The sequence below is a fragment of the Schistocerca serialis genome, chromosome 1, assembly GCF_023864345.2.
Source record: "Schistocerca serialis cubense isolate TAMUIC-IGC-003099 chromosome 1, iqSchSeri2.2, whole genome shotgun sequence".
Taxonomy (NCBI): domain Eukaryota; kingdom Metazoa; phylum Arthropoda; class Insecta; order Orthoptera; family Acrididae; genus Schistocerca; species Schistocerca serialis.
Genome location: NC_064638.1, coordinates 929,129,563 through 929,153,667, shown reverse-complemented (window position 1 = coordinate 929,153,667; position 24,105 = coordinate 929,129,563). Strand labels below are relative to the sequence as shown.

The 24,105-nt window shown below is 41.0% G+C and overlaps 1 protein-coding gene across 2 annotated transcripts in view; it reads left to right on the top strand.

The window, feature by feature from the left end:
- The window catches only part of LOC126412402 (serine protease svh-1-like), a 467,630-nt gene that overhangs the window by 112,825 nt on the left and 330,700 nt on the right, over positions 1-24,105 (top strand). For both annotated transcript variants that reach the window (XM_050081990.1, XM_050082000.1), the window contains one exon: positions 15,460-15,919. In XM_050081990.1, coding sequence (XP_049937947.1) covers positions 15,460-15,919 — 460 coding nt within the window. The remainder of the gene's footprint in view (positions 1-15,459; positions 15,920-24,105) is intronic.

Genomic DNA, 24,105 nt, shown 5'->3' with positions numbered 1-24,105 from the left:
GGCATTCATTGTGTCCTGAATGAGATATGGACACACAACTTTCATGGACATTATGCTGCTCTATGCTGTGGCCTTTGTCCAGTGTTGGCTTCCTTCAACAATATCCACAGGATATTAACGAAAATATTGGAGCAGTCTTCATACCAAACAAGCATCCTCTCCCCATATTTCAACCAAAGATCACAGTCTTCCAGTGATAATTCTCGTCAGTAACTGGGTTTCCATGGAAAAAAATGCAACTCTTTCTTCAGAACAGTTCAGTTTGTATGTCATATTAAACTACATTTGAGAGATGCCTATTTTTATGATTTCTGAGGACTTTGATTGAACATTTCCTGAACCACTTACACATTTTTCTCCAACCTGGTTATTGAGGGTCGACCACTTCTCCTACCATATTATACAGAACGTACTTCCATTGGCTTTGAGTCGCAATTTCTTATGGTGTTTGCATCAATCAAGGTACAAGGTCCTTTCACACTTTGCCACCATTTTTGTACATGTAACATGGACTGCCATACTTCCTACTGCCATGCCAGTTGAGGTCACTCAAGCAAGGTTAGACATTGCGCCATGGTCCATTGATATATGAAAGCTATAAACGAGACATAATGAAATAAATTGTACTATTGTAAGGAACAAAATATTTTTGTTCCCTGAAAATTAGTTTACTATTAAAAAAGTTGTAAACACTTATCAGTAATGAGTTAGTTCTTGTTCACCCTATATATACAGGAGTGGGGAGAAGACAAAGTCTTGGAGATTGATGTGGTTTATAGATATATTTGATGGACAATTGGACGGAAAGGATACATTATAGCAGATATAATTTTTCAGAATGCCATAGGTTTGGATTTTGAAAATCAGTCTGGAATGCCATGCATGATCAAACAACTTATAGAGGTTATAGTACACAAAGATGGAAGATTTGCAGTTATTAAGTTGGTAGGATAGCAGGGGGTAATGTAAAAGACTTAATAGAGGAGAAATAGGGATGAAAGATATTTAGGAGAACAGTATATGCTCCTTCAGATGTTCATGTATGAGCAGAGAGCAGATAGATCTGACAGTTTGGTGAACAGTGAGGTGTAATCTGTGGTTTGATAGGAGGAGGTGTGACTGCTGGTAGATTTGTGTGTAGTGTAGGTACTATTAAAGCAAGAGGTGTTGGTGCTTTCATTGAATATGGCAAATAAAATGTAATAAAGGGGGTCATTAGCACACCACTTCTGGCATTTGGGGAGGCACGTTGGCCCCATATTGAATCCGCTTGGGGAATTAACAATGAGGATGTGGTTTTTTAAGGAATTTCCTACATGTGACTAGATGAATACCAAGCTGGTACTCGTATCCCATGTCTGTTACGTATCTGAATACATTTTGAAAGCATTATCACACTTTTACACAAGATAATTCAAGAAAAAACAGATGCACTACACATATTTCATTGTGGGGAGGAAGGGACAGCGACAGGAATGCATCTGGCCACTCTGACCATGAACATTGACAGATCCAGATTAATACGCCAACCCTGTGAAAATACAGGACAAGGCTGGGAAGAAGAAGAAGGAGCAGTAGTAACACAGGTAGAGAAGATATGACGTAGTTGGGAGACAGAGTTGCAAGGAGTAGAAAGGTGATGTCAGTCATATTTGTGCCTCAAGTAATGGTACAGTTGAAAGGAAAAGGTAAAAATGAGTTTAGGACATGGCCGTAGGAAACTTAAAGTGAGTGCAATGAAAACATTACTGGTCTCCAGTGAAGTCACAGGTAATAGCACTGATATAAGGATGAAAGCAGCAGTCACAAGACATTGACCACCTTACAATAGTCAAGGAGAATTCATCCAAAAGCTTGTGATTATTTACCATTTGATGTGGTTGGAAGCACAATATAATTTTATTATAATTGTATCAACAGGAGAACATGCATTCGTACATAGCATAGTTCTTTGTTATACATCATTCTGTATTGATGCAGTGTCAAGTGTAAATATACACGACCTACGACATATATAGGAATTAAGTTTTCTGTATCCCGATTACCGTTCCCGTTCCCATAGTGGTGACCCGCAGTTTGTTTGTGTTTCACATATTCCGTGCCGGTATTTATGCAACAGGTTATATGCACTACGCAGTGACCATACCAAACAATGCCTTGTTCGAAGATGCGGAAGTACAACTCCTCTCACCGAGTTTTGTCGTTTCTTCACTAATGGCATATTCATCATTCACGCACAGTGACTTCTGTTCTCAGCCATTGCGGTGTGCTAACCTCATTAGTTTTAAATGGTCAGCAACTATGCCATTAGAGCGAACAATGAACTCAGGCTTCATGTCACTGGACTATGCCCATCCATCAGTAAAATGTGAACTGAACAATATTTCGAATTGGGTCTCTTCAAATCGACTGTTTCAAGAACAAAGTGATCTCCATTCGAACACGTGTTTTCAGCCACCCACCGGCATGTTACATCAGTTACTGTCAGGCTGTGTGCAACACCACCATTACTACAACCACGCCGGATCTGTTCCGCGTGTGGTGTTCCAGTTGTGTCTAATTTACATGCACAATTCAGTGTTTCGCCTCAGTGGCTCAGCACATGCACTACAGGCATGTTATGCAGCAGATAGTTTCCACGTGAGTGGCGTTCTCAACCCCCCCCCCCCCCCCCCCCCCCCTACCCGCACTTGCAGGGGTCACCTTTTTCGGTCACTCAACCGCCTGCCGCTTCCACAGCACCACCTGTGTCTGCCGCAGCGGTCTCTTGCCCTGTCCCGGAAGCGAGTCATTTCCATCCAGCACTCATCACTCATGGTCCAGTTTCCGGGCTCCCCTCATATGCCATCCATCCGCCTGTTTCCACGGTACCATCCATGTCTGCTGTGGTGTGTTTTCATGACACACAGTCAACTGCTGCTACTATGGATTCGCTCGCCTGGTTTAAATCTGGGCCTACTGCACCGGCCTCTGACTTAATCTCAGTTCAGCTGCTACCCCAGGAGACACTGAAGCCATCATTGTCACCCCATCCTGGCTGCCTGCCGAAGCTACTGCCCTTATATGAGGACAAACCAGCATCTTGGTTCGTGCTCATCGAGCATCTGTTTGAGTTACATCATGTGTCTGACAACAACTCAAAGTTTCTCTGCCTCGTCACACACCTCCACAGCCACTCGGATTTCATTTGTGACCTGCTCCTTTCGCCGCCACCTGCACCAAAATACGAGTTTGCAAAGAACACTATAATGGGATGACTTGCGTGCTCGTCATAAGAGTTAATAATCAAGATTCTCTAAGAGGAGCACCTGGGGGAATGCACCCCCTTACAACTCTGGGGCCACCTTCAATTGCTTGTGAATGAGCATACCATGCCTGATGCCACACTACGGGCTGTGTGGTCTGCCAAACTACCTACCAATCTACAGATCCATCTGTTACCACACTCATTCGAGTCCATTGGCTCCCGCCTACGCATCTCTGACCAGTTGTATTTGCTGCTGTGGCAACATCAGCCAGTTCATTCCACACCATTTGTTGACATAGCCGCCCCTGCATATTGACCTTCGCCCAGCAGAGGCAAGGCTCGCACCTTGTCTACTTCTCCTGGCAGTGTTGGCTCACTCTCTCCGCTGTCCGAACACTCCAGGATCACCCACGCACCTTACGTACTGGTGTATTTACCAGAACAAATCAACGAGGACAAGCCGCCCCTGCTGTTGCAGTCTCCACCTTCACCTCACCCTGCTCACCCTTTCTGCAGGTACCACAAAGTATTCAGCGATGATGTTTGCAGGTTGCCATGCCAACATCCAAACGCCGCCTGCAGGAACTAAGAGACGCCGAGTCCTGTGGGGAACCTAACAGGTGTCCTCTTACATTACACTCCATTCACTCATCTGCCCAGCTGAGTGGTTGTCTCTATGTGACTGACATTGCGTCAGCTCTAGCTTTTCTGGTCGACACTGGTGCTGACGTGTCGATCATACCTACTTCGATGGCTCCACCTGCTTCTTCACAGGCGAAGTCACTTCTACGAGCTGTCAACGTGTTGACGTTACCTACCTCACTCTCAGTAAAGGTTATGGTAACCCAATCTCATTCTCTACGTTTTCTGTGGACATTCTATATTGCCAACAATGATGAACTGATCCTCAGTATGGATTTTCTGTCTCATTGTGAACTATCTCTGAACGTCATACAGGGTTCAGTGCTCCACCATCCTACGAACACTCACATATCGTGCACCCACACCTATGTCAATCGCTGTGTTTCCACTGCAGCATACGATATCATACGTGAGTGCTCCGCCCTCATGGGCAACATTGTGACCTGTGTTACCGACCTACTGTCAGAATACGACTTGGCAACGCAATTCCGCCACGACAATGAAACAACATGTCACATCCACTTACAGCAAGCTCGTCATGGCTCGTACCTCGCTTCTGCAACTGCAGTCCACTGCACCGCCACATAAACAAGATTGCCCGGCTGAGCCTTGCTTGAACTCTCACCAGGTTAGTCCACAAACTTTACTTGTGTGTGATGTTCCAACCTCCCTGTCGCGCTCCCCTCATCCAGAGATGTGTGTTTCAAACATTGCTGCTAATGACAGTTGCGCATGTGTTGTGACCATGCCCATCTCCCAGATAGCTACCGTGCGTGTTGATAAACATTCCCCCTCTCTCACTCACCGGCCACATGACCCAGTGGCCATTGTGGCCCCACGTGCGACTCCAGCGCTGCTCTCCCCCCGCGCCAATTGTTCAGTGCAAGGTTAATAGCGGACAGTCGCGGCCAGTTCACCTCCACGCGGTGCTGCGCGGACACCCACTCCCTCCTCACAAGCGCACGCCGAGCCCCCATAAGAGACATGTGAATTTCATGCTACCTTTCCCCACTCGTGCTAATGGCTACGCCTCGTTGTGCCCTACTCATCCAAAGACTTGGTGCCAGGATGTTAACCAATCTCATGTCCAGTTCTCAGTTTCTTCTGTCACAGATGGAACGACACACAAGATAGTTACCACTGCTAGCCCTCCTGTTAGGAAAAAGTTTCAACACCTCAACCCTATCAAGTTGTGCGCGGCCTGGCAGCAGATTAATGAACTTTTGGTGGCAGGTGTTCTGCAACCTTCAGATAGCAACTGGTCTTCACCAATCCACCTCATCACCAAACTTGATGTATCTTTTCGAATGTGCGGCTATTACAGATGCTTAAATGCGCGTACCATGATGGACAATTATCCAATGCTGAATATCAGTGACTTCACTCATATGTCATCGGGCGCCACAATTTTCAGTGTTATTGACTGTAAGTGTGCCTACCATCAGATTCCTGTTGTGCCGGAAGACATTCCTAAGATGGCTATTATCACGCCGCTCGGTTTATTCCAATACCACTTCATGCCGTTCAGCCAAAAGAATGCTGCGCACATGTGGCAACGTTTCATTGACTCTAGCTCGTGACAGTTCGAGTTTTGCTTTGCTTATCTGGATGACATTCTCGTTTTCAGCTGCTCAGCGGAGGAACATGAAAATCATCTATCTACGGTCCTCCAGACCTTGAACTCCAATGGCGTTGTGGTCAACAAAGACAAGTTGCAGTTGCGCCAGGCATCAGTCTCCTTCCTAGGTTACACCATCTCTGCTGATGGAATACAGCCTCCCAAATCTTGTGTGCAAGCTGTCACGTCTCTGCCACCCCCAGCTACTTACAAAGAACTATGCCATTTCCTCAGCACCATCAATTACTATCATCACCATCTGCCTTCTGCTACCGCTGTTCAGGCACCCATGATGGACGCGCTTTATCAGGCAGACAAACTTCCGGTATCAAACCCATCTCTTGGACTGCTCCAATGCTAGAGGCCTTCAAGGCTTTGAAGACTTCTCTAGCTCATGCTGCAACACTTGCCCACCCCCATCCCTTAGCCAAGTTATTCATCACTAAGGACGCCAGCGACATCATGGTGGGGGCAGTGTTGCAAAAATGCAAGGGTGACATGGTTTCTCCCCTTCATTTCTTCTCCAAGGAACTATCTATGGCTCAGAGAAAATATTCTGCATTCGATAGCGAGCTCCTTGCTGTTTACAAGGCAATCAAACATTCCCGCCTCCGCATCGAGGGACGTTCGTTTTTCGTTCTCACCTATCACAAACCACTGGCAGAAGCATTCTGCAACTCACCTGAGGATCCACCCCCTTGACGTTACTGCCACTTTTACCTGGTTTCTCAATTCACAATGGATGTCCATTACATCAAGGGTCCAGATAATGTCACCGCGGATTTCTTCTCACGTGTGAGTGCTGTTTCCTGCACCATTGATCTTTCCAATCTGGCCTCCCTTCAAGCTTTTGACGAAGATTCTCAAGCTCTCCTATGAGACCCACAAACATCACTTGTTTACACAAAGGCTAAATTTCCTGGCGTTCCTGACGAGGTGTGGTGTGATTCTTCGACCAGCACCCTGCGCCCAGGCTGCGTCGACAGGTTTTTGACGCCCTCCATAACCTAGCCCACCCAGGCGTTTAAGCCACCACACATCTCGTGTCAGAACATTTTGTTTGGAAGAATATCAAATGGGATGGTCAGACGTGGGCACACAGCTGCGTCGCTTGCCGGCACAACAAGATCAGCCGGCCACACCTCCCCGCCTTTGGGCAAGTTCGACATTCCCACAGGATGATTCTGTCATGTACATATTGATCTGAGCAGGCCTCTTCCTCCTTTGGGGGGCCATAGGTATATCTTATCAACTATTGACTGTTTGTCTCACTGGGTCGAGGCTGTCCCTCTCCCTAACATTACTGCTGGGACGGTAGCCAAGGATTTCATTGGGTCGTGGGTCGCTCATTTCAGGTGCCCGACCACTATCACCACCGATCATGGTCGACAGTTCGAATCCTCCCTTTTCACCATCCTCTGCAATATCTGTGGTATTAAAAAAATTCACACTACCACCTATCACCCACAAAGCAATAGGTTGGTGGAGAGATGCCACCGCACCCTCAAAACGGCCATTCGATGCCATGATTCTCTCTGGTCAGAAGCTCCTGTGGGTGCTACTTGGTCTACGCCCGACCTATAAACCTGACCTACAGGGGACTATGTCCGAATTTGTTTCCAATGAGAATCTTGTCCTACCGGGGGAACTTATTCTTCCCCAGGTTAGCGAGGATCTTCCCCCCTCGCCAGATTTCATTAGCTGGATGCGCACGCATTTTCAACAAACGCATTTGCACCGCCCATCATTCACTCACCGCCTGAGACTTATGTTCCCTCCGCACTCTCTGATTTGATTTTCCCTTTAAGACCTGTTGCCACGCTTTATTACATTTCTTACTCATAAGAACTATGTTTTGTAAAGTTTAAGAACATTAACAAACCTTTAAGTGCATAGATGGCATTGTACTTCCCAGCCCAACACACTGGATTTAGTGGCTGTAAAGTTATCTAGGGAATATTAAGGGAATAAATTTTTAAATCCTGCCATCATGTCATACTGTGTTCAAAATAATTTTTGATGTTCTTAACGTACACGCATGCGCACACACACACACACGCACACACACACACACACACACACACACACACACACACACACACACACAAAAGGAAAACTGGGCATAAGCGACATTGTGAAATAAAGTAATTGTGACGTAGACAAAAATTCTGTGTTCTAAAAACAATTACTGATGGATTTTTATCCCCTAAATTGTGAATAGAAATAGTAGCACAGTTAATAAATTAATTGTTGACTATCCTTTGATTTTTAAGTCATAGTCAAATTCATGTTTATAGAAATAGGTAAGGAGTTCAGATTGATTTTGACAGTTGTAATTTTTATTTCTGTTTCTTTGCTCCAACATGTTTCAGAGTATCTGTGTGATGATCAGTGGGCTTCCTTTTATTATATGTCTAAATTTTTCAAAAATATTTTTCTACTACCATTTAACATTTTTTTCTGTTATTATTGTGACACATTTTAATTTTGTTATTAGTTTGTGTGGTTCGTAGCTTATTAATTGTCTCCAGCTACTTGGTTTGTCACCTGTAACAAAAAAATTGTCCATACAGATGAAAATTTACAAATAATGCTTAAACAGTATTTGTTACATCATTTATTTTAATTTATTAAAATTAATCATGCTGTTATGTTTCTTGAGAAACTCAATGTATTATTCCAGTCTGTGGAGGATATCTTCAGGAGGGTTCATGACTCAATTACATGACTGGTTATTGAGTGAGGTGGCACAGTGGTTAGCATGCTGGACTCTCATTCAGAAGGACTATGGTTCAATCCTGCGTCCGGCCATCCTGATTTAGGTTTTTTTGTAATTTCCCTCAAATCGCTTCAGGCAAATGCTGGGATGGTTCCCTTGACAGGGCAAGGCCAATTTCCTTCCCCATCCTTCTCTATGACTGAAGCCAGTGTTTGCTGCCGTCCACTTCCATGCATAGATGTTGCCTCCCCGCACCTCTCCATGCAGTTCCTCTTTAGAATGAGAAACCAGGTACACTAACTGTCCCACTTGCCTTCTTTCAGTTGAAATTCTTGATATGTGCCTTTTTTGATTGAATTATTGATGTGTTTAATAACACAGCTGCAACCTATCACAGTATCCGTGGGTACCATACCTGGTCTAATGAAACAGAAACTTGTGGTTTCCTTGTTGCAAAGCATGTACTGGTACAGGCAACTTATCCATTTCCTTCTTTTGACAGCTGCCTCAATGCTCCTCTATTCATTTTTCCACCATTCTCTTCATAGCTTGTAGATTACTAACACACTATGGACATTTGTTACCTTGCAGTGATGCATGTCATATTTTCATTTTTTCACTTTTCATTTCGATTTAAATATTCGCTAATTTTTTCCTTTTATTCTTTTGGGAACCAGAAAACCCATTGTCATCATGGCTCCAATATTTTTTTAAATTAACAAGACTGTTGTGTAATGGTGTGATGTATTTTCTTGAGAGACTCAGTGTATTATTCCAGTCTGTGGAGGATACCTTCAGGAGTGTTCATGACTCGATTACATGCACCAGTGCAATTACACCTCTGCATTCATGGTGGTAAATATAAAGCAGTTCTTTCCTCTGTGGAATTTTTGAACTCACTAAATCCACCACGTTTTCAATATCACGGGCTTGTTCTTAGTGTCTGCGCACCTGTGTTCTTGCTGAGAACTTTAAGCTCTGGAAACTTTGTAGTAGTAGTAGTATTAGTAGAAGGTTTCATGTCAAAGCTCTACCTGACAATGTAGTCCAGGTCACTATTTTAAGCAAATATTCTCAGGGAGAAATAGTGTTTGTGTCACATATTCTGTTGATCTAAAATGACCTCTCTTTTGATTTCAAGTGACTGCTGTTTCTCTTCAAAATTTGCATCAGTTTGATGATAGATATATTACAGGGCTACACACCACTCACTTTTGTGTGAGTTGACTTGTAGCAGGAGTGTTTTTCCTGTTGCTGATTTTATGTTGCACACTCATGTGCTAGCTCATAATGCAGTCTGATTGTCACAGTGCCAACTTCTGAGATGGTAAAGAATATTGTTTACAAAGAACTAATGTAAAAAGCTTAACATAGAAGCAATGCACACCTCTGTACATATGTACCACTAATTTGTTGCTGTGGCTGTTAACACATCCAATGTAGTCTCATGTAACCAACTTAACCTAAGGTAACTAATATTTTAATTACCCTGAAGCTATACATATCTCTGCCCATTAACCATTTTATCATAATCATTGTTTTGCAGCTGTGTACACTTCTGCTGGCTGTTGTCACTAAAGAGCTTAAAAAATTCATGAATACTACGTCTAACTACCAGAGACAATTTTGTAATTTCTGGACTTACTTTTCATATATGATTGTACAAAAATCCGTATTTCTTTTCTATGTGTCAATTCATGTTATTCAAGCAAGTAATTCCCAAGAAGATATTTATAAAAAGAATCCACCATAACTGGGTAAGGGTGTCAAGCTGTAGTCATAGCTGTAGGAGAATAAGTCATATCAAGACCAAATTTTCAGCAGCATTGAATACAAAAAGCATCACAGTAATTGTAAATGTAGACAAGTTTCATTTGTTGGCAGTTGAGGTAAATAGAGAAATTTTTAATCTGTAAATATTGGTGCATGTACATTTTATGCACACATTAGTTTCCAGTTCATATTTTGTTACCATATTTCCCTCTTCATTATTCTCTGTCCAGTCTCATTAATGTAACCACCTACCAAAACCCTGACTAGCCATCTTTTGCAGTGTGGACTAATGCGAGACATGCAGGAAAAGAGTCAGTGAGGTTCTAAAGGGACTGACAGACATGTGAAGTCATCCTGACACCAGTGCCATGGCCAACTGGACTAGGTTTCTTGATTGAAGATCCATGGCATGAACAGCACAATAAGTGTGGCCCCACAGATTCTCAGTTGGGTCTAAACCCGGTGAGTTTGGTTGGTCAGGGAAAATAGTAAACCCATCCTGCTGATCTTCAGAACTATGCACGTGCATGTACACATCCATGTGCACCCCTCAGTGGAGATCAAATTGATTTATTGGTGTCTTTGTCACTGATGAACAGCAGTCAACATGGTTACATGAACCAGGTGCCTGCTGCAGATGTCCATTTGCAGCAGTGTTCCCTGCATAGTCTTGAGGAGACACTGCTCGTAGCACCTTGGTTCATCTGAGTGGTCAGTTGCTCAACAGTGTGACATCTATTTGCCCATATGTGTCTCCACAGCCATCATTCACCCCTTCCATTTATGGCCCATGGTGCACCACAGCTACCTCGGTGCCAGTTTTGGATAGCACCATTTTGCCATACTCAGTATACTTTAACCATTGTGGCACATAAACAGTTTAAAAAACTCAGCCATTTTAGAAATTCTTCCACCCTTTATCTGAAAGTCAACGATCTGATCATGCCCTTTTGGACATTGGATAAATCACTCAATTTCCACATTACAGTAACAACTGCACTGTTTTTGCCCCCTCTCCCCAACCCACTTTATATACCTTCTACTGCTAGTGCTATACCACCTGCCATTAATCATTGATGATGAACATAGGTGGTGACTGGATAACATATTTTAAGGGATGCCTTTTTTTTTAATCTAATCTGATTACTGTATTTACTCGAATCTAAGCCGCACTCGAATCTAAGCTGCACCTGAAAAATGAGACTCGAAATCAAGGGGAAAAAAAAAATCCCGAATCTAAGCCGCACCTGAAATTTGAGACTCGAAATTCAAGGGGGGAGAAAAGTTTTACACCGCACCTCCAAATCGAAACAAAGTTGGTCCATTGTAATATGAGACACAATTTAGGTTGACTGAATGACAATACAGCTACAGTAGTTTGGTTCGAGTCGTAAGCTTAGCAGTTAAGCTTTACCAGGTAGCCATTGCTATGCGTCAGGTGCTCCATTCGTATTTATACGGGTACCCTTCCTTTTTCGCATACTTCGTCTGGTTTGAATTGATTGCTTATTTTTCTTTGATCTGATAAGTGCTGTTCTCTTTGTTATAGGTGTTTACGTCACTCTAAGCTGAAAATGCATTATTGTACTGTGTTATGCATTTTTTTGTTGCATTCTTATAATTAGTGTTTACGTCCTGTCGACGCTTGCGGCATGGCTTGCTTTTGTGCGCGCTACCGCCGCTTACAATAAAAAAAAGAGAGGAATTGTCTCATTAGCGAAACAATGGCAAGAGACTGCTATTTGTTGTTACTTACACTGCTGCTTTCTTTGATAATGATAAACGAGAACCAAATAATAGACTGCGTGTGATAGAAGATGTGAACGAGGGTTTAGCGAAAATTTTTCTCCGTTTGAAAATCTTTGCAGACGTCTCTTTAGTACATTACATTCTGCATAGAAATTAGTGTCATCTTAGATTTAAAAATCTAGTCAGTTGCTGTGCTTCATTTCTGACTGTATCATTATTCGGCATAAGAATAATACGAATATAAACATGACATGATATGTATATTCTTTCACATTTGCTGTTGTCTCACTCTAGTTTCATAGTTTATTAGGCAGACAGGATTTAAATGAGATAGCAGCAAACACGAAAGAATACATGGAAAAATGTTTACATTCGTATTATTCTTATGGTGAAGAGAATACTGCATGTGATTCACAATTCATATAAGTTCCTATTAGCAACCATCACTTGTCAGAGGTAGGAAAAAATTCAGAACATAGAGTTGGCCATATTGTCAAACATCCCAGTCTAGCCAGTCTCGGGGCATAGAAAAAAGCTCGTCTTCCACCTTTTCTTAAATTTATTTACTGATGCAGAGGTATTGGCACCAGTATTTATCTTTGTGCCTGCAAAGCATGCCTGTGTAGTGCTAGATATATTTGACGGCAGAAGTTAGTTGTGGTGGCACCTACCAACATTTTTGAGAACTTCCGCTTACTTAGCTCTCAATTCTAAGCCTCAGGAGGTTTTTTGGATTACAAAAACAGGAAAAAAAGTGCGGCTTGGATTCAGGTAATTACGGTAATTGACAGTGAAAAAGTTGAGAAACATTATACCTAAACTTATGGGATGTTTCTCTGCTATACCGAATGAGTTATGCTTTACTACACATACTGCATCCTTATATTTTGTAATTTATGTTGTTTTGTCAATTTTATAGTACTTCGCTTTTCAAGTTTCTGCAGACATTGAATATAGTTTTTCATATGTTTCAACTCAGTGGTACATGTCATATCTTACTGGGAAGAATATTAAATTAGTAGCTCATTCTGACCCTCTCCTTGCTTTGAACAATAATGACATTGACTATAGAATGTTGCTTGCAAGCCTCACTTTCTCCACAGTGAACTGCTTTGACCCAGTGCTTTTCAACTCTTTAAAAGCTGATCAAAGAGAAGATAGTTATAACTTTGATCTTGTTTTGAACATGAATATTGTAATAATTTATATTACTTACCTTGTTTCATAATGTCCTTTATGGATTCTGCTTGATCTAGGTACAATGTCTTGGAGTATGCATTATTCTGTGTGGGGTGAAAGGACATTAGGTTCATTTTATCATCTCTACAACTACTAATGAAAACTCATAGGTTTTTAAGGGCACTCAGTCATTGGAGTATTTCCAATGATTGGCCATACTAACGTTGGTATACATTTCTCGAAAACTATTTGTTCAAGCCAAACCAAATTTTAAACATGCATACATTGACATGTATTCTTCAAAATGTTACAATATTATGAAAAGGATAGTTGCTACTCACCTTATAGCTGAGATGCTGAGTCGCAGATAGGCACAACAGAAAGACTGTCACAAAACAAGTTTTCAGCCAACAAGGCCTTTTTCAAAAATATATGACAGACACAGACACAGGCACACACACACACACACACACACACACACACACACACACACACAGACTAGCAGCTATCCTTTTCATAATGCTGTTACATTCCATCCTCGATTTTCCTTTGTTTGATTTCTCAAAATGTATTACTTATTATATGACAGTAGCATTGTTATCACACTAGAAATTAACACAAAAGTGTGTGATCTAAAATATTGGCATTTAAAAAAATAGTATTTAAATATTTCACACACTTTTTATTTGATTACCAAAGTTCTAGTACGTTTGTATGAAGTGATATAATTAGCTCCTGTACCAAGTTTCTACTTTGAGAGCAAATTGTATCTAAAACTAAAAATCTCATATTTTGGAGAAAATGTATTTAAAGTTTTCGGTATGATCTGTTAAGCCTAAATTCAGAGTTAAAACTCGGTAGGCCCATAGTTGTCATTGTTGTAGGTTTCTGGCCTCTTTTGTCATTTACAGGGTACTTTCTTCAGCCTCTCGTACCCTAAGCTGGTCAATTGACAGAACTGTATTCTTCATCTTCACCCAAGATTCTATGCTCATATCAATGGGAACTTTCAACCTGCTCACAGACTCAGGATTGAATCACAACACTGTGTGCATCTCACCAGTTTTTGGGATTCAGTGGCCCACAAATACTGTTTTAGGCAAATGTTTCAGACACAGTTATGGAAACTTTTGTTGGCACTTTGCGTTCTGACCTGTCTAATTTTTGCCATCACCCTCCCATCTCTGTTACACACAATACACTTAGCTTTTCACTCATATTAGCTCATGCACAATGTTTTAGTAATAATTTCTATCATGCATATTACTCTGTCTTCCTCCTTCAAACTCTCAGGTTTTCAAATCTCATCTGGTACAGTCCTCAACAATCAGTCTTTTCTTCTCATCCTGTCTGATAAGTCTCCCCTGACCCGAGGTTCGGGGTTTCTTTTCTGAACTGTACCCCTTTCCCTAAGGCTCTCCAGTCCTTTTCCTTCACCCCTCTTCCTTCCCCTTCACCTCTCCTGCCAGAAGAAGGACCCGATGGCTCCACAAGCTTGTAAAAGTTAAACACTTTTTTGTGTGTGTCCCCCTGCTGCTTCTTCGTGAGTAGATTTTTTATCAATCCAGTTACATGAAATTCTGTGTATGATTACCTATAACCAATTTATCTATGTTATTCAAAGTGTTATACACTCACAAAAACAATGAAGTTGTCAGTTGCTACTGACTGGTTCGTATCACAAATTTATGAGATATATCAAGATATTCACTAAATAAGAATAGTGTGTCACTTATCAGTTCCATTACATCATGTGGAGACTTCACAGTGATAGTGGTTTTGTATTACATTCGACCATCATGCCCATTTCAAGTACAACATTAGTTGAACTCATCATGTTCATCTGAAAGGAATCAGAAATTGTTGATTAAGTTATACTACAAAGATGCACAATTACTTATGAGCTGTTGAATGTTCCTGGCCCACTTCTTTGAAAGTCATTAGTAATTGCAGTAACTTGTATTTATTTTCATTTTTGACCTTCTGATTTAGATTGTGGTTGACTAGAAGCAAAAGACCTGTGATCAACTACACCAGTTGCATTATATTCATTTACTTACATATTTTGTTTGTTTGTGTGTCTTACATTATTTCTGTCCTACTGACACCTCCAAGTTTCACTTGAAGATGTATTTTCAGAGCACCACAGTTAAAGAAAAGTGTAAGAGACATGAAAGAAGTTTTCTGTGCTGGCATACACTTGGTAATTAAAAGTATTATAAAATGGCTAATCAACAAATTTTGGTTACTTGAATTGTCAGCTTAGAATGAAATCCTCAACTTTCAAAAATAAAAATAAAATACTTGTATTGCATTATTAGGTAGAAAACCTCATATCTCAACTACTAGTAACCCAATGAGGCATAAAGAAGAATAAAGGAAACCACATATATTGTTAGGTAACCAAGTGAGAAAATGATGCATAACTTTTCCGAGATATGATGTTTTCATTATAAGCCAATGACGCTACATAAATGTAGCATGTGCACATGTTAAGAGGTGGCACATTATATGCTTTTTTTTCTTTTTTAGGACTCTCAGATACCACATGGAGGAGTACAGATCATACCAGCAGAGGAAATTTATTTACTCATATAACTAGTGCTCTGGGATATACCTCTCATGTTTCCACTACACCATTACCAACTTTAAGGCAGAGGACATTTCCAACTGTATCTACATTCACCAAGTCTCCAGAACCAGTTTCACCTGATTATTCAAGTAATAAAATTCCATTTATATATCAGAGTGGTTCCTCATCAGTTTCCACTACAAAAAATCACAGCAGAGCAACCCCAAATGCTATTCGGAAAGTTATTATAACTTCCGATGTTAGTGGCCAAAAAGTAAGATTAAGGGGAGGCTCTGAACCCTGGGAAGGATATATTGAAGTTCATACAGAAGACACTGGGTGGGGAACAGTGTGTGACAACAAAAATGAATGGACAATAAAAGAAGCAACTGTAGTTTGCAGACAGCTTGGCTATTACAGGTTTGTACAACAGATTTGTAATGAATGTCTCTGATTGAAGCATAGAATCCAATAAATAACATTTTATTTTTAGATTCATTAATTTTAATGGTTTGGTATTAAAGCAGCAATAAATACTTCCTCTAACCATGATGGTGAAATAATAACAGTGAAACATTATGCGGCGGCTGGAGTGGCCGAGCATTTCTAGGCACTTCAGTCTGGAACCGCGCGACCGCTATGGTCGCAGGTTCGAATCCTGCCTCGGGCATGGATGTGTGTGACGTCCCTAAGTTAGTTAGATTTAAGTAGTTCTAAGTTGTAGGGGACTGATGACCTCAGATGTTAAGTCCCATAGTGCTCAGAGCCATTTGAACCATTTTTGAAACATTATGCAACTCATATTTTGGAGAAAAATTATGGGAGTCACTGAAGGGTTATCGTGCTGAAGGACTAAGCTCTAGTTTCGGATAAATTGTATTTTCTACTTTGTTTGGTGGCATGTGAATAGGGCTTTTACGTACTAAAGGGCCATCTCCAATTACGGCTCATGTAGGTGCTGCAAAGGCCAGTAAATTGCATGAGAAGTAACTCCTATTACTTGTTCATGCTAAATGGTGTAATTGCATAATATATTACATGAGTTGGCTATATTGGACATAGAAATTATACACTTCTGCTTGCTCCTGCCATTTTTTAGCCTTCCTCTTGCATTGGTGGTGGTGCCTACTGGTCAATAGAACACAAGTTGCAGCATTAGAAAATTCCAGCAAAATGCAGGAAGATCTGCAGTGGGTAGGCACTTGGTGCAGGGAGTGGCAACTGACCCTTAACATAGACAAATGTAATGTATTGCGAATACATAGAAAGAAGAATCCTTTATTGTATGATTATATGATAGCGGAACAAACACTGGTAGCAGTTACTTCTGTAAAATATCTGGGAGTATGTGTACGGAACAATTTGAAATGGAATGATCATATAAAATTAATTGTTGGTAAGGCGGGTGCCAGGTTGAAATTCATTGGGAGAGTCCTTAGAAAATGTAGTCCATCAACAAAGGAGGTGGCTTACAAAACACTCGTTCGACCTATACTTGAGTATTGCTCATCAGTGTGGGATCTGTACCAGGTTGGGTTCACAGAGGAGATAGAGAAGATCAAAAGGGTTATTTGGTTAGCTTGATAGCGTTATGGAGATGTTCAGCAAACTCAAGTGACAGACTCTGCAAGAGAGGCGCTGTGCAACGCGGTGTAGCTTGCAGTCCAGGTTTCGAGGGAATGCGTTTCTGGATGATGTATCAAATATATTGCTTCCCTCTACTTATACCTCCCAAGGAGATCACGAATGTAAAATTAGAAAGATTCGAGCATGCACGGAGGCTTTCCAGCAGTCGTTCTTCCCACGAACCATACGCGACTGGAACAGGAAAGGGAGGTAATGACAGTGGTATGTAAAGTGCCCTCCACCACACACCGTTGGGTGGCTTGCGGAGTATAAATGTAGATGTAGATGTAGATGAAGTATTTAGTTTCTGGTCCCAGCCTTTTAGCTTGTGACAATGACCTTGCAATTGTTGAAAAAAAAGAAAAAAAAGAAAGAGCAAAGGGAGTAAGCATTTCATTCTTATCAGTGTAATGAACACCGTAACAACAGCAGGCAATAAGCAACCATCAAATAGCTCAGATGAAAGGCAGTTATTTAATGGACTTTCATCAAGAAGCTAAGTTGAGTTGATGACAGTGAGGTCATTGGTGTCATTATATTAGGGAATGATGGGGAAGGAAGTCGGCCATGTCCTTTCGAAAGAACCATCCTGGAATTTGCCTGAAGGGGTTTAGGGAAACCACAGAAAGCCTAAATCGGGATGGCTGGATGTGGGAATGAACTGCCGTCCTCCTGAATGTGAGTCCAGTGTGCTAACCACCATGCCACCTGGCTTGGTGAAGTTGCTAATATGATCATTAACACAACTAAGGTTAATACCACTTCTGCCTCATAGATTAAAATCATTATGCCTGGAGTAGTTGAAGAAAAGGGCATTTGTCTGAAACAGAGGGATTGGAAATGAAAAGTGTGTTTAAAAAAGGATGGCAAAGTGAAAATTTCTAAATAATTGCATTCAGTGAGGTCCTTGCACAAAAGGACTGTCTTCAGAAAAGAAAAGAAACCTCAGAAGTATAATAGAATACCTACCTGAGTTGTACAAACATTTTTACAGTGACTGTGTGAAGACTGAACAGTAAAATGATTACTAGAGATAGAAGTGTTACAAAACTTGATTGGTTGACTCATACCATTTAGCACTTCAGCGCAAATTTATTTAAAACAGGCAATGTTTATTTGTTATTTTTGGTTCATACCAAGTGATAACTTGCTTTTCTAAAGTCAAATGGTTCAAATGGCTCTAAGCACTATGGGACTCAACATTTGAGGTAATCAGTCCCCTAGACTTAGAACTACTTAAACCTAACTAACCTAAAGACATCACACACATCCATTCCTGAGGCAGGATTCGAACCTGCGACCGTAGCAGCAGCGCATTTCCAGACTCTAGCACCTAGAACTGCTCAGCCACAGTGGCCAGCTACATAAAGTTTATTCTGAATAACCTAGAAAGTACATTGTGTCATTTAGCCCATTTAGCATGATAACTCTCCAGCTGTAGATGAGGCTTTTAATATCTTGTTAACTATATTCTTACAGCATTTTGAATTTACATTTTCATCATAACAGTTGAAAGTGGATTCAGGAAATGGAGAGGATGGGTGATTAACATCTGACTTCAAAACATCAGGTGTTAGGAAGGAAAAAATGTAATAAAATTTAGACAACTAGTTGTAATGAAGAAGTGGATATGAATTACAAATACTACTTCAAAGTTTTCTTCTTTTCTTTTGTGTTACTGTGTTGTGTCATTAAAGGCAAAAAGTATACTCTGTGCTTAAAATAATAAGAAACTCAAAGAATCAAGCAAGAATGATATGGCACATCCTTGAACAAGAAACAAATAAAAACAGTGACACAAGTGACATTAATTTTCTTGGTTTTGAGACAGATTATAAAATAATGAAATCTTTGAGCAAGACTCTGATGATTCCTTAATGTCAGGGGATAGCATAGTGGCTAAAGATAAACAGTGAAGTACAGATGTTTTAGATATGTTATGATAAAAATTTATTACATGAACACTAAACACAAAAAATCAATTAGTGTGAAATAATGCTGTGGCCTTGACAGAATAGTGTGTAACTTTGTACAGAATATGAAACAAAAATCATTTAAGATAAAATTTTTCTCTTCTTGAATGAACACATACACATACTTTCTGGTGTTCTGATGTCACCTAACATAATGCCTTTTTTTTTTTTTTTTTTTTTTTAGTTAGACCGAACAATGTAAGCAATGGTTGTTATTGTTGCTATGTGACTGCCTGTTTTTGGTATTGTGATTGAGAGTGTTCTTCATCCATTTTTTAATTTGGTGTTTGACTTGTCAAAGTTGGTGAATTGCGTGTTGAAATAAATGGACTTGGCTAAAGTGATGAAAAAAATTATAGCCCTTCAGTTTTGTGTTTTAACAGTCTTTGCTGTACTTGTGCAGATGCTGCATGCATTTCTGAGCGACATCATTTCATGGATACAACCAGTGAAGAGATTATAATGCTCATCAAATCATTGACAGGCAGTCATGCTTCTGGTTAAAAGAATGCTTTACAACTGTGTTGTCATGCATGCTGTCCAACTTTGGTCATTCATAAGAAATGGCAGTTGGTTAGCTGATAATGTGAAATAGCAATAGATTTAGAGTTTGCAATAAGCAATTGATATTCTTGATTTTTTTAGTAGGCCTGGTTCTGATGGGCAAAGATCTACAATCAATGGGATATAGTGGCTTTATGCATGGAATGTCTTGCTCCACATCTTTCACAGGGATAAGATTATTGGTCATAGTATTGAGAGCAAAGCCCATACAAGGAAGCGAGCAGTGGGACATTAACCTAGTCACAATTGAATGGTACTGTGGAGGAAGCAGGAATGCTTTTGAGGAACATATTTGTCATTTCAATTGTGACAAAGTAAGTCATAATCCCAGAATAAATTTGGTTTAGTTGTTTTAGTTTGCACTGATATCATTTAGTAGCTGTTAGTGGGTTTGTTGGGCTTCCTGAATATCAGAAGAAGATGTGGCACTGAGGGTCTGTTTGCGGACCAAGTGTAGAGATAAGTTTCTGTCTACAGACATACTCTGCAAACCATGGTGTATGATAGAGGGGTAGAGGGACTGTGGCAGCTGTCATTGTCAAGTTGAGAAAGCAAGGAAGTACAAGCTAATCACTTCAACAGAGTGTTTGTTTACATATTTATAACAATGAGACAGCAGAAATGTTATACAAATATAGGTACACAGATAAAGTGCTCTAGACATTGTTGTAAAATGTTACTGATCGTTTACACCCTCCCCACCATAGTTGACTTCCAGAGGGAGGACCAGCTGGACTGGCCTGGTGACATCACTTCCATCTGGGATAATGAGGATAACAGTTTGAGGTAATCCATCCCAACCTGTTCACAGTTCTTTCACTCTTACTCTCTTCCACATGTGGTGGGGAAGAATATCCTCTCGAAAGAGTGCAATATCTCCAGTCTGGATCTTCAGTGGTTTGCCAGTATTCTTAAATTGATGAAAGCTCCAAAAGAGCAAAAATACTCTTTGCTCCACCACTTCTAAAACTCGTCAGATATCTTCTGCAGCAGCATAGATTGCATTACAAAACCTGTTGTTTTTGGTGGCTCAGAGCCTGTGGGTAGGGTGGTAATTCTTCCTCCCATGAGAAAATGAGCTGGGGTAAGCACTTCATCCTCAGTTTTGTGTAATGGGTCTTGAACTGCAGGCAGCTTTTATGTTCATAAGTATAGATTCTAGGACATCCTGTCCATGCTGCTGTGGCTCAGTGCCTTGCAGAGGGTAGAAAGTTGAAGATCTTTGCTTAGAGTGATGATTTGCAGGGAGAAAAATTCTTGCTGCATAGTTTTAATCCAATAAAGATGAGCTTCTGCTACCTCTTCTGCAATGAATACTTCACATAAATCCATTTCTTGAAGGACTTTTATTTTGAAACATAGGAGGTGACAGTGGTTCATAACAGTTCCCAGTAAGAGATGAATCTGTTTACATTTATGAGTGATTGTGAAGTCTGAGTGAGAAAATCCTGAGAAAATTTATCTAATTTCCTAGCTTTCAATAAAATTTTAGGTGCAATAGATGTGAAGTGAGTGCTTGGCCATAAATTAGAATATTGTGGTAGTCATGTTGGCCCATTCCAGCAGATATCCAATATTCACAACATGAGCTGTGGATCCCCTTGAAACTTAATCTGACAGGTTGTCTTTGCCTGGACAGTATCTCCACTGAGATGGTGTGGTACATGTATGTATTTCTGACACTGTGTTGCATACAAATGTTCTAAAAGTGACGATCTCACCTTCCATCCATCCACGGGTTACAACGGCATCTGTCAAAGTTTCACTCTGCTAAGGTCAGAGGTTGTGACCTTGTAATAATAGTATAGTAGTCAGGCTCCTATCAGTACTACAAGCTGTTCAATCTGAGGAAGTGTTATTTTCTTCAATGACACTAATCTACTTTTATTACACATTAGTTTGGAAATGTTGTCACTAGAAGTGGCAGCATATGCTGTTTCAGATGCATCACAGAAAACGTGAATATAGGAGCTATTGCTCTTGACAGTTGGATCCACCTTGGAATAGCAATATTAGATAGCTCAAAATGGTTCAAATGGCTCAAGCACTATGGGACTTAACATCTGAGGTCATCAGTCCCCCTGGACTCAGAACTACTTAAACATAACTAACCTAAGGACATCACACACATCCATGCCCGAGGCAGGATTCGAACCTGCGACCATAGCAGCAGTGCGGTTCTGGACTGAAGCATCTAGAACCACTTGGCCACAGCAGCCGGTGGGATAGCCCAAGAATGTTTGACAGCCAGGTGCACTATCTAACCTACAGTTTGTAGGGCAGGGGTTCATCCCAAAATAGTCCAAGCAACCAAGTGTCTTGAAACAGAATTTTTCCTATGATGGATGTTGGAGTTATTAATCCCAGTGGGTCATAAAGACCTGCTGTTGCTCTTAGTAAATTTCTTTTTGTTGCAGTTGTCTCTCAAAATTTTGTGGTGACTTGTTGCTGACTCACTGAGAATGTGCCTTCTTCTGAGTTCCATGTTGTTAGAATTGTGACTTTTGATTGTTTGTTCCACCTTCCAAATAGCAGATAATTCTTCCATATTAGTCATCCACATTGACAGTGTCAATTTGATTTTATTCATTAGCGAAGATAACTTAACAATATAGTGAGACTAACCTACTTTCCGATTCACTTCCTGCAGTAAAGTCACCCATGTACATATTCTTATGCAGTAAGGCTGGTGCTCCAGGGAACTGCGATAGATAAGTGTCTGCTAGTTCATGAATAGTTGCTGAAAGCAGGAACAGGCTGCATGAGAATCAATAAATTGTCCTTTGGATTGCATCAATGTGATCTTCAACCTTGTTATTGTTGGTCTTGTACCAGAAGAAACTAGTAAGATCTCTATTGTCAAGACAAAGAGAGCTGCAGGAAAATGTAAACAATGTCAGCAGTGACTACAAGGTGTTGCAGATGGAATCTCAAAAGGATCTCAATCACTTCAGGCAACAAGTTAGGCCTGATTTCTAAAGTCTCAGTAAGAGAGAGTCCACCTCGTTTGTAAGCGTAAGAGAGGGTGCACCTCATTTGTAAGAAGAACCATCAAAGACTATCCACCATTTTGCACTCCCGTGTCTTGTTTGCTTGACCAATTGATGAGGCAAATAAAATAATTTGCAGGATTTTTGGTAGGAGCCAACTCTATGTGGTAGTTTTTAATGAACTCCAACATTAACTTGCCATAAACAAGTCTTAGGTCAACATTTCTACATAATATTTTCCTGAGGCAACAAAATGTCACTTGACATTGTGAAAGTTGTTAGATAGAAAAACATTGGATGGTTGAGGGAGGCGAACTACTCATCATTGGTTTGCAAGCATGTACATTGCATGAAACTCACTGCCACTGACTCCTTCTCTTTCATTAATCATTCTTGATCGGTGCTGATTTCAGTTGATTCTAAATCCCAAAAGCTATGTGTAGCGCCATCATTCAGTTCTCCAACAGCTAAATTAATGAGATTAGTAGTTGCATATTTAGCTAAAACACCTAGTCAGCACCCACTGTTGATCCACCTTAGTTCAGAGAGCAACAATGGTAGACATGGAGAAACGTGCATTGGCACTGCATCATCCACTCTTTCCCAGTGGTGATCTGGACCAATAAATAATTCAGTGGAGTCTGCCAACTGTAAATGTTCAATATTTTGATTTACGTGGACTCCTTTCCCTCTCCCACCTCTTCCTTACCCTGGTCCGATCCACCTCTCCTCTCACTCTCCCCTTTGGTTCACCCTTCCCTTTCCTCCCCCTCCCACTTTTCCCTCCCTGGCAACTCTCATCCCTTCCAATCAAGGAACTGCTCCTCCTCCTCCTCCTCTTCCTTCTTGGCCAGAGAAGAAATCCCTTCCTCTGGCTCCTGCTAGGGAAGGGGTTCACTCTTGGGACACCCCTCCCTGGCATTCTCAAGATAGGAGACCTGCAAACTTGGGACCCATGCTCCAGGGCCCCCAAAGCTACTCACTCTCTGTTCAATCCAGACATTGCTGCCACCTGTTCTCTTGCTGATAACATCTCTTCCCTCCCTCTGAGGGAGAAGAAAAAGCAGTAGAAGTCCAAGGACAAGGCTTCCCTGGTATCCCAGGGAGCTTCACCCCTCCTTCTCATGCTGAATTAGACCCTTCCTATCCTCACCAGTGATGAGCACTAACCAGATGACATGGGTTCCCCTTGGCTTCTTTATGTCTAACCTGGACTCTAACCACATGTAATCCAGTGGAATTGCAACAGATATTACTGCCATTTACTGGAAATACAACAACTTGTTTCCTCTTATTCTGCATTCTATCTTGTTCTGCAAGAAACACATTTCTGTTATGACCACTTTCCAACATTTCATGGTTACTGGATGTTCTGTCAGAACCGTGCAGGTCCTGAGATAGCATCTGGAGGGGTCTACACTTTTATCCACACTGATGTTAATGACTGGATCCC